Source organism: Triticum aestivum, chromosome 2D, assembly GCF_018294505.1.
Source record: "Triticum aestivum cultivar Chinese Spring chromosome 2D, IWGSC CS RefSeq v2.1, whole genome shotgun sequence".
NCBI lineage: Eukaryota > Viridiplantae > Streptophyta > Magnoliopsida > Poales > Poaceae > Triticum > Triticum aestivum.
This window is the reverse complement of record NC_057799.1, coordinates 641,906,434-641,916,316: the sequence shown is the minus strand read 5'-3', so window position 1 is coordinate 641,916,316 and position 9,883 is coordinate 641,906,434. Positions and strand designations below refer to the sequence as shown.

The following is a 9,883-nucleotide window of genomic DNA, read 5'->3' as shown; positions in this document are numbered from 1 at the left end:
GCATGTCTAGTCCTCTCTATACGTATATAGTACGTAGCGTCGACCAAGCACGGAGATAAGAGAGGACACTTCTCTCTATTAATTAGCTAGCTAACACAATATATGAAACACCTAAATTAACCCCCCGAAACCCCCAACCCCCCCCTTCAAAAAAAAAAACAAAAACCCCAGCCCCTGAAATGCTGACGCGTGGATGCCTATTGGTCCCGGTTAGTGCCACCAACCGGGACCAAAGGCCCTCCTGCCTGGGCTCGCCGCACCGGCCACGTGGAGGCCCATCTGTCCCGGTTCGTGTAAGAACCGGGACTAAAGGGCTAGGGCATTAGTAACGACCCTTTAGTCCCGGTTCAACAACCGGGACAAAAGGCCCTTACCAACCGGGACAGATGACCCTTTTTCTACTCCGGTTGTTGACAGTTATGCCACATCATCAAATACAGGCCCCACATGTCATAATCATGGTTAAATTGTCCAAACAGACCGATCAGTGTTTTTTGCAAAAGATTAGTCGAAAAATCAGTGGTTTCTGGCTCAAATTCGTAAAAGAGTGTTTCCCGCAAACCTATGCGCTAATGTGGTAGTTTTCTGCTATTCACTCACGAAAGCTCGACGTCACTAGCAATGCGCAATCATCAAATAATCCAACAGTCAACGTCTCAAAATTTAATCAAGTACGTATACTACAGAGTACAGACACACATGCTCTCAACAAACTCAAAACAGCCTAAGTACATCTCTCGCTCAATCCATCTCGGTCGAATCGCTGATGCCACCGATGGCATGACACCGTTTCTTCCCTAAGCAATCGCATTGCGCGCTCGCATGGTAGCTAGCACCGGCCGCTCTGCTTGTTGTTCACGGCGGAGAGGCCGACGAGCAGGTCGACGAAGGCGCCGACGATGAGGCCGTGGGTCTTCTTGCCGTTGGCACGGAGGTACCACCCCAGCATCTCCTCCAGCCACCCCCAGTCGTCCTCCCCGCTCCCACCGCCGCCGCGGCTCAGCACCATCTCCTCCATGGACCGCCGGAAGTCACCGTACGGGTCCGCGGAGTCGATGGCCAGCGCCGTCGCCCCGCCGAACGCCGGCTTGCTCGTCGTCACGATGGATTTTGTCGCCTCGGGCTCGAAGAAGAGCCGGCTCGACGCCCGGATCCCGCGGATGACCGCCTCCTCGACCGAGGGCTCCTCCGGCTCCGGCGCCGCGGTGGAAGCCGAGGAGGAGGCCGTGGCGGAGACGAAGGAGCTGTCGGCCGTGTCGTCGTCGCAGTAGGCCGGGTTCGTGATCACGCGGGTCGTCCTGCAGCAGTCCCGGCGCGCCCACGCCGACGACGACGCCTCCGCCTCCACGCTGCTGCGGCCGTCGAAGGACGCGGTCCTGGCCTGCGCGCAGGAGGGCCATTGCCAGGAGGCGGCCGTGCTGCCGGAGGACACGGCGGAAACAGACGGCGGAGGAGAGTAAGGAGGCGATAGGCTCCCGGTGGCGGCGGAATCGACGCTGCCGCCAGCAAAGAAGAGGGAGGCGAGGGCGAGCTTCTTGCCCATGGTTGCTGCCGCTGCTTGTCACTTCGTATGACGTGCTGAGGATGATTAATGGCGATGGAGCTGATGCGGACGGAGCTGAGGTGAGATGGGCTCGTTTTAATAAGGGAAGGAGATGGATGGAGCGGATGCGTTTGTTGTGGACTGCGTTTAAGAAAGGCAAGGGAAGATGGGCGTGGCGGTGGCTGTCGTTGTTGTGTGAGTTGGGAGTCTCCTCCTGTCTGGCCAGCCGTGATCGATCCACCTTGCATATATCACAGCTTGGACGATGACTATTGGTGCCCACCGGTTGGCCCAAATCTATATACTTTATCACGGTCTTGCGTGGTTGCTGCCCAAAAGCATGCATATACTCTCTCTTTCTTTTGTATATGCATAGAAAAATCAAATCTTCTAGGACTGCCACATTTTGTTCTTAAGTTCTTGTAGCTCTGCCCCTGCATTGACATGTTGGGTTCACGTGTCACGCACGCGGATTTAAAAATCAAAGGTTTATTTGCGCCGCACTCTACAACCTCAAAGTTTAAAACAGACTTCACTCCAAAACCGAAGTAGAATCATTGACATCACCCGCCCCTGCAACCGAACCCGTCTCACACCCATGATGAGGTTTAGCAAAGAGAAAAAATAGCGCGCTATACAAAATAGCGTCATCCCTAAAAATATGCTATTAGCGAAACAGCGCACTGATCAATTTAGTGAGACAATTCTTTACATGCTATAGCGTGCTAATAGCAGCGCTATAGCTATGCAGTTTAGCTACCAAAAAAATCTACCCATCCTGTGCCGAATCGATCCCGTTCATCACTTGCTCGATGGGGTTAGGGATTTCAATGAGGGCAGCAGCAAAATATCTTGATCACTTGGTCCTTCTTGACCAAACCAACGGAACTGATGCGGACGGGTGAGGTGCGGCATCGCTCATGCTTGCAGGCCGGACACGTTTACAGGATGCCACAAAGGAAGTTGACAAGAGTGGTTTATCTATCGTGCATAGGATATCCCGTGTGTGGATCAACTGTCAGTGGTTGCTTTCATATTTGTGCTACTTATTTGGTTATTGTCAAATTTTATCTTGTTTCAAAATATTTTGTTTGGTTTTTTCCTTTTTCAACGTGTATCATCATGTTTCATCGTGTATCAGTAAAAATGAATGCACTTATTTTGGATCGGGTTTGCTGATACACAATGATACATATTAGGGTACACTTTGGAACATGAAGAAAACTCAATGTAGGGCTTGGAAACAAGACAAATTCTGAAAAACAATCAGAAAAATAGAATGAATTTCAAAGCAACAATAGACTGTGGATCAATGCATGAGATATCCCGTGCACAATAGAATTCCTGCAGCGGATTTTGCGAGGTCGTTTCTTACAAGTGTTTTGCGCGGAGTTGCAGTTTTCATATATTATTTGGATGATTTACTTACGCCTTTCGCTGGAGTGTTGCAATAATGTAATATGTCAAGTTGTGCGTGTCTTCATGTCATAGAAGCAGTAAAACCATTTGATAAATAATAGACAGCGGCGTGATTTTCAAATTTTAACTTTGACCACTTGTTTCTACTGAAGGATATGTATAACCACCACCCATGAAATTATAATACTCCGAAATAACCACCCGAGAAAAATTTACGTGTATGGTATTTGAGCTTTCGTCAGAGAGTTGTCCTTGGGAAATGCATGAAATTAAATCCTTGATGTCACTCTCCCAGTTTTCTTTCGTTCCCCTCAACGGCTAGGGCAACCTATTCCCCTCTAGGATCCGCATGCGAGCTCAAGGCTTCGCCTCTCCTCTGTCAACTGCTCTGGTTGCCGGTGGCGGGGAGGGGAATCCGGTGCCTCAGCCCGGCTAGCATTTTAGGTTAGGCTTCTTTTTGTCCTCGCAAGCGCAGTGCATGGTGGAATGGTGCACTTCTTCTTCGATTTGGTTTTCCAGGCTCCGATCCTCCTCGAATCCATCCATCTAAATGTAGTCGACGGAGCTCTGGCATAGAGTCCTTCCGTCTCATTAGGGTGATGAGGTTACGGTTTCTTGCCTTACATGCGATATGACAAGATATGATGTCAGGCTCTTCCGGTCGATTCATGGGTTCAACGCGACGACTATGACTCCAAGGTGCTGGTACTTAGAGGCACGTGCACGAAGACTTCCCAGCTGTCATCGATAAGGTCAAGCCGACACCGATAGAGAAGTGGCGACTCGCTCTGGCGTCTTTAGTAGTCACTCGATAGTCCAGAGACATCGATGTAATTTTTATTTTGTTTGGAGTGCTTTGTACATCTGGTGAACTTTTATATTAAATTCGGAACCTTTTCGATAAAATGGGTTTAAGCTTTGAATGTAACAACAGCAGCAGTAAAAGTTTCCTGATCTTACCATGGGCTCGATAGGACATCAATCTAGCGAACGTGTAGTCTCTACTTGGCATTTGGAGTTGTTTTCTCAGCTACGGGACGATTCCTATGAATTTTCCTTATTCCAGATACGACCGTGATATGATAAGCATCGATTCACAACTATCGCCAATACTCCCTCTAGTCGGGTTTATAAGTTGGACATGTGCCTTAGGTTTTCAATTTAACAATAGAAATATGTATTATAGTATATAAAAACATTTCTTTAGATTCATTATCAAACGTAGTTTCAAACCATGTAATTTTTTAGGCATATTATGTTGAAAATATGAGCAAATTACTACGAGATTTAATCCGAATAAACAGATGATAAATCATGACAGGACTAGTAGAGATTAAACTAATCATGCGAACTAGCATAGTAGATGAACATATCATATCTAGGGCACATACTAGAGACATGAATTCTACCACGATTTTGAATAAGAAAAATAGAATCACATATGGTGCAGCAGGACAGCACCGCCGGTGTTGACGTTGTCGGCCATGTCGTCGAGGATGAGGTTGCCGAGGTCGGGGAAGAAATCGTCGTTGGCGAAGTCGTCGCTGCCAGCAATCACGCGAGCGCGCTCCCCAAAAATCTGATCGCCCCTCTCCCGTACAGGATCACGAGAGGCGGGGTTCCGGAGGCCTGCCGTCCCTTCTTGCCGTGCACGCCGAAAGGAGATGGAGAAGACTTGCTTGACAGCGCAATGATCTGGAACGGTGGTGCGAAACCATTCGATACGGCGGCGGCTAGGGTAGACGTCTGCCTGACTATATAGTGCGGGCCGAGTAGGTCGTGGGAGTAAACCCCACGTCCGAGTCGCGATCCAAAAGAATCGGAAACGATTCCGTAATTAACGTGTCCGTTAATTATTAATTAATGACTCATTAATTTTTTCCAAGCAGCAAAAATATAGACAACGTGCATAGCTCTGTCCTCGGCTCGGCTCAATCCCGCAACCCGCGGCGTGTCGTGACGAGGCGTGGCGTGGCGTGGCGAAGCGAAGCGAGCGCGCGTGTAGGTATCCTCTTTTCATGCTCATACAAGTGGTAGAAGAGCTCACCTTATAAAGAGGTGCAAGTCTCACTCAACTTCCGTGGTGGGACTAAACTTTAGTCTCACTCACTCCACTCACATGTGTGCATGAATGGGCCAAGAGAATTTCAGAATTTTAGTTGGGCTTTGGGCCAAAGACCTACTAGCAAAATTCCAACAATCCCCCACAAAGTCTCATTGGCACATCTCATCATTTATTTTCAAAACATTGTTTATATACCGGTGCTTAGTGGAGACTGTGAAGTTGAACTTCCACTTAGAGTTTTATGCTACACTAGATCACAACTTGAATAGTGGACTATGCCTTGAACTACAAGTTTTCTGCGAGACTAGTTTCACACAAATTCTTGACCGATACTGGGCTGCCGCAAGGCTTCCCCGCGGGTGGAGCGTATACGTCACACTCCAGAGCCTTTCATGAATTTATTAGAGAACACCCAATTCTCACAGACTACAATGTTAACAGTCAAATTCATATAGGTGTGTTCCTCAGGAGATGCTCTACAGGACAACATCTCTGCTTACTCAAATAAGCCACTTGAAACATATTAAGATAAATATCAACCTGCCATGCAGATCTGGAGAGTATTGCATCTTCACGGAGTGGGATAATTAAAATAGGGATACTCTCCTCTCAGCTGACCAACAGCTTGTCTCCCACTTCTACTTCAGGGGATCTGTGATCACATAGAGTGGGTTACCACTATGGACAACTCATGCGGTGGGTCTCAAACCCATCTCCATCGATGCATTATCTATCACATTACGTGATAGACCCTTTGTGAAGGGATCTGCCAAGTTTTTCGACGCTTGGATATAATCCAACGTAATAACTCCGGAGTTCCTCAATTTCTACCAGATTTTAGTCTCCTCTTCACATGCCTTGAGGACTTCATATTGTCCTTAGAACTGTTTATCTTGACGATCACAGTTTGATTATCACAGTTCATCGGGATAGGGGTATTGGTTTTTCAACCATAGGTAAGTCCATCAAGAGCTCACGAAGCCACTCTGCTTCAGCAGTGGCAGTGTCTAATGTTGTGAGTTCTGCTTCCATAGTTGACCTCGTTAAGATGGTCTGCTTGCAAGACTTCCAGAAAACAGCGCCACCACCAAGTGTAAAAACATAACCACTTGTGGCCTTAATCTCATCAGCATCAGATATCCAGTTTGAGTCACTATAACCCTCCAGTACCCTTGGATACCCGGTGTAGTGAATCCCATAGCTCGCAGTGCCTTTCAAGTAGCGCATGCCAATGATCATCTCCTGGTTTTGACACAAACCGACTTAGCTTGCTCACAGCAAAAGAGATGTCAGGCCTCGTGGCACTCGCCAAATACATAAGCGAGCCAATAATCTGAGAATACCTCAGTTGATCTCTAGCAATCCGTCGATCCTTTCGAAGCAACACACTAGCGTCATATGGAGTTGGAGAAGGCGTGCAGTCGCTATACCCAAAACGACTCAAGATCTTTTCCACATAGTGAGACTGAAGCAGTGTGATCCCACCATTCTCATCTCTCAACAACTTGATGTTTAAGTTAACATCAGCTACTCCTAGATCCTTCATCTCAAAGCAACGAGATAAGAAATCCTTAACCTCCTTGATTAAATCAAGTTTGGTTCCAAAGATTAGTATGGCGTCGACATACAGACAAAGAATAACTCCTTCGCCCCCACCATGGCGATAGTACACACATTTGTCACCATCGTTTACTACAAAGCCGGCGGTAGTTAATGTTCTTTCAAACTTCTCATGCCACTCCTTGGGAGCTTGTTTAAGGCCATATAAAGACTTTAATAACTTGCACACCTTTCCTTCCTGACCAAGTACTACAAAACCATCTGGCTGATCCATGTAAATTTCCTCCTTCAACTCTCCATTGAGGAAAGCTGTCTTAATGTCCATTTGATGAATGAGAAGACCATGTGAGGCAGCCAGTGATAGTAGCACCCGAATTGTGGTTAGTCTAGCCACGGGTGAGTAAGTATCAAAGAAGTCTTCACCTTCTTTCTGGGTATAACCCTTAGCCACAAGCCGTGCCTTGTACTTTTCAGTTGTACCATCAGGTCTAAGCTTCTTCTTGAACACTCACTTACATCCTACAGGTTTGCACCCATAAGGACGGTCAGTGATCTCCCAGGTTCCGTTAGCTAAGATGGAACCCATCTCGCTATGAACAGCTTCCTTCCGGTAGTCAGCATCGGGAGATGCATAGGCTTCTGAAACAGTCCTGGGTGTGTCATCCACGAGGTCCACAATGAAATCATCACCAAAGGACTTTGCAGTCCTCTGTCTCTTACTCCTCATAGGAGTTACATTGTCACCCTCAACAGGATTCTCAACGTGTTCTATCGCAATGGTGGGTTCAGGAATTACAACGAATTTCTCACTAGATGGAGTAGGTATCTCCTGATTTGATGAACTCGACATATCCTTCATAGGAAATATGTCCTCAAAGAAAGTTGCATCATTCGACTCCATAATCGTACCAACATGCATGTCGGATACCTCAGATTTTATTATCAAAAATCTATAGCCAATGCTATGAAAAGCATAGCCCAGAAGAACACAATCCACGGTTTTTGGTCCAAGCTTGCGCTACTTGGCAATTGGTATATTGACTTTCACCAAACAACCCCAAGTACGTAGGTAAGAGAGTTTCAAACTTTTCCTTTCTCATTCCTCAAATGGAGTCATGGTCTTATGCTTTGTTGGAACTCGGTTTAGGACATGACACGCAGTCATTAGCGCCTCCCCCCACCATTCCTTGGAGAGACCCAATGTGTCTAACATGGTGTTAACCATATCAGTTAGAGTTCGGTTCTTTCTTTCGGCTACCCCATTTGACCGAGGTGAGTAGGGAGGCGTCCTCTCATGGATTATACCATGTTCCGCACAGAACAAATCAAATTCATTGGAAAAGTACTCTCCACCACGATCAGACCTAAGCCGTTTAATTTTTCGATCAAGTCGGTTCTCTGCTTCAGATTTATAGTTTTTGAAGAAAGCTAAAGCCTCATCTTTTGATTTCAGAAGATACACATAACAATATCTAGTGGAGTCATCAATCAAAGTCATAGAGTATCTCTTTCCACCTTTTGTCAACACGCCATTCATCTCACAAAGATCAGAATGTATAAGCTCTAGTGGCGCCAAGTCCCTTGCCTCTGCAGTCTTATGGGACTTGCGAGGTTGCTTAGCTTGCACACATACTTGGCACTTGGAACCTTTGACACTAGAGATTTTCGGAACTAAATTCATATTGGCTAGCTGCATCATGCAACCAAAGTTAATATGACAAAGTCGTGAGTGCCAAATATCAGACTTATTATTGTGGTAAACATTATTAACAACTTTAGTGCAAATATCTGACAAAGATAGGCGAAACAAGCCTCCGCTCTCATAGCCTTTTCCAACAAATTGTCCATACTTAGAAATTACAACTTTATTGGACTTGAAAACCAACTTAAAACCATCTCGACATAAACGGGAACCGCTAACAAGATTTTTATTGATGGACGTCACATGATGAACGTTCTTCAGACGCACGGTCTTCCCCGAAGTAAACTTCAGATCGACCATACCGACACCTCGAACGATGGCATGTGACCCGTTCCCCATCAGCACGGGAGAAGTCCCTGTGACCTGGTAAGAAGAAAACATAGAGGCGTCAGCACAAACATGCACATTGGCACCGGTGTCAATTAACCAATCAGGAGATTGAAATACTGAAAGGATGGTAGGAAGAATACCGTACCCAGATTCCTTCATATCAGTATCACCGATGACAACATTAGCGGACTTGCCGCTCTTCTCATGTTCGCGCTCCTCAAAGCGGTTAGGACACTTCGGAGCCCAGTGATTGGGATCACCGCAGACATGGCAAAGTCCCTTCCCTTTCTTGTGAGAATTCTTTTTGAAGTTGGTAGAATGTGACGGCTTGTTCTTTGTATCAAACTTGCCTTTGCCCTGAGTTTTGTTCTTGTTGTTTTTGAACTTGTTGGGCTGGAAGTTCTTCTTCTGTACCATGTGGGCACTAGAAGCTCCCTCGGCAACTCGAGCACGTGTGTCCTTTGCTCTCGCCTTCTCTTCAACATCAAGAGTACCAATGAGATCCGCAACGGAAAACTCCTGTCTCTTGTGTTTCAGGGAAGTATCAAAATTGTTCCACGAAGGTGGAAGCAACAAATTTGTCCGGCAACACACACTTAAAGTACTCAAGTTCCTTGGCAAGTGACTGTATCTCATGAGCCTGCTGTACAACAAAGCGCTCATCAGTCATCTTGTAGTCATAGTTTTGCTCCATGACGTACAACTCGCTGCCGGCGTCCGAGGCACCAAACTTGGCCTCGAGCGCAGCCCACATGTCCTTGCCGTTGTCAAACGACATATACTAATCCACAATGAAATCATCAAGAACACTTAGAAAAGCGCCTTTAAAGGGAGTATCGATCTTCTCAAAAGCTTCCAGCTGTGCTGGATTAAGATCGCTCTCAGGCTTGCCCTTAGTGGCGTCATAGCAGCACATGGTCTGAAACCAGTAGACTGCTCTCGTGCGCCACCTCTTATATTGCACCCCCTTAAAGGCAGGCGGCTTCAATGCGCAGCAAAACCACTCAGAGTAAATTGCCTACGATCAGGTTTTTGGATTGTTGAAAATATGAGCAAATTACTACGAGATTTAATCCGAATAAACAGATGATAAATCATGACAGCTCTCACAGAGATTAAACTAATCATGCGAACTAGCATAGTAGATGAACAGATCACATCTAGGGCACATACTAGAGACATAAATTCTACCACGATCTCAAACAAGAAGAATAGAATCACATACGGTGCGGCGGGAGCAGCACCGCCGGCATTGACGTTGTCG

At 46.5% G+C, this 9,883-nt stretch overlaps 1 protein-coding gene across 1 annotated transcript; it reads right to left on the bottom strand.

Annotated features, from left to right (window-relative positions):
- Positions 1 to 637: 637 nt before the first annotated feature.
- On the bottom strand, positions 638 to 1,662 carry LOC123050701 (transcription repressor OFP13-like). Its single transcript, XM_044473458.1, has one exon. It carries the CDS (start codon positions 1,541 to 1,543, stop codon positions 830 to 832), a length of 714 nt encoding a protein of 237 aa, XP_044329393.1. The 5' UTR covers positions 1,544 to 1,662; the 3' UTR covers positions 638 to 829.
- Positions 1,663 to 9,883: the final 8,221 nt, after the last annotated feature.

What these genes read in the sequence shown, in the direction of transcription:
- LOC123050701 (XM_044473458.1), bottom strand. Translation starts at nt 1,543, where the DNA reads ATGGGCAAGAAGCTCGCCCTCGCCTCCCTCTTCTTTGCTGGCGGCAGC.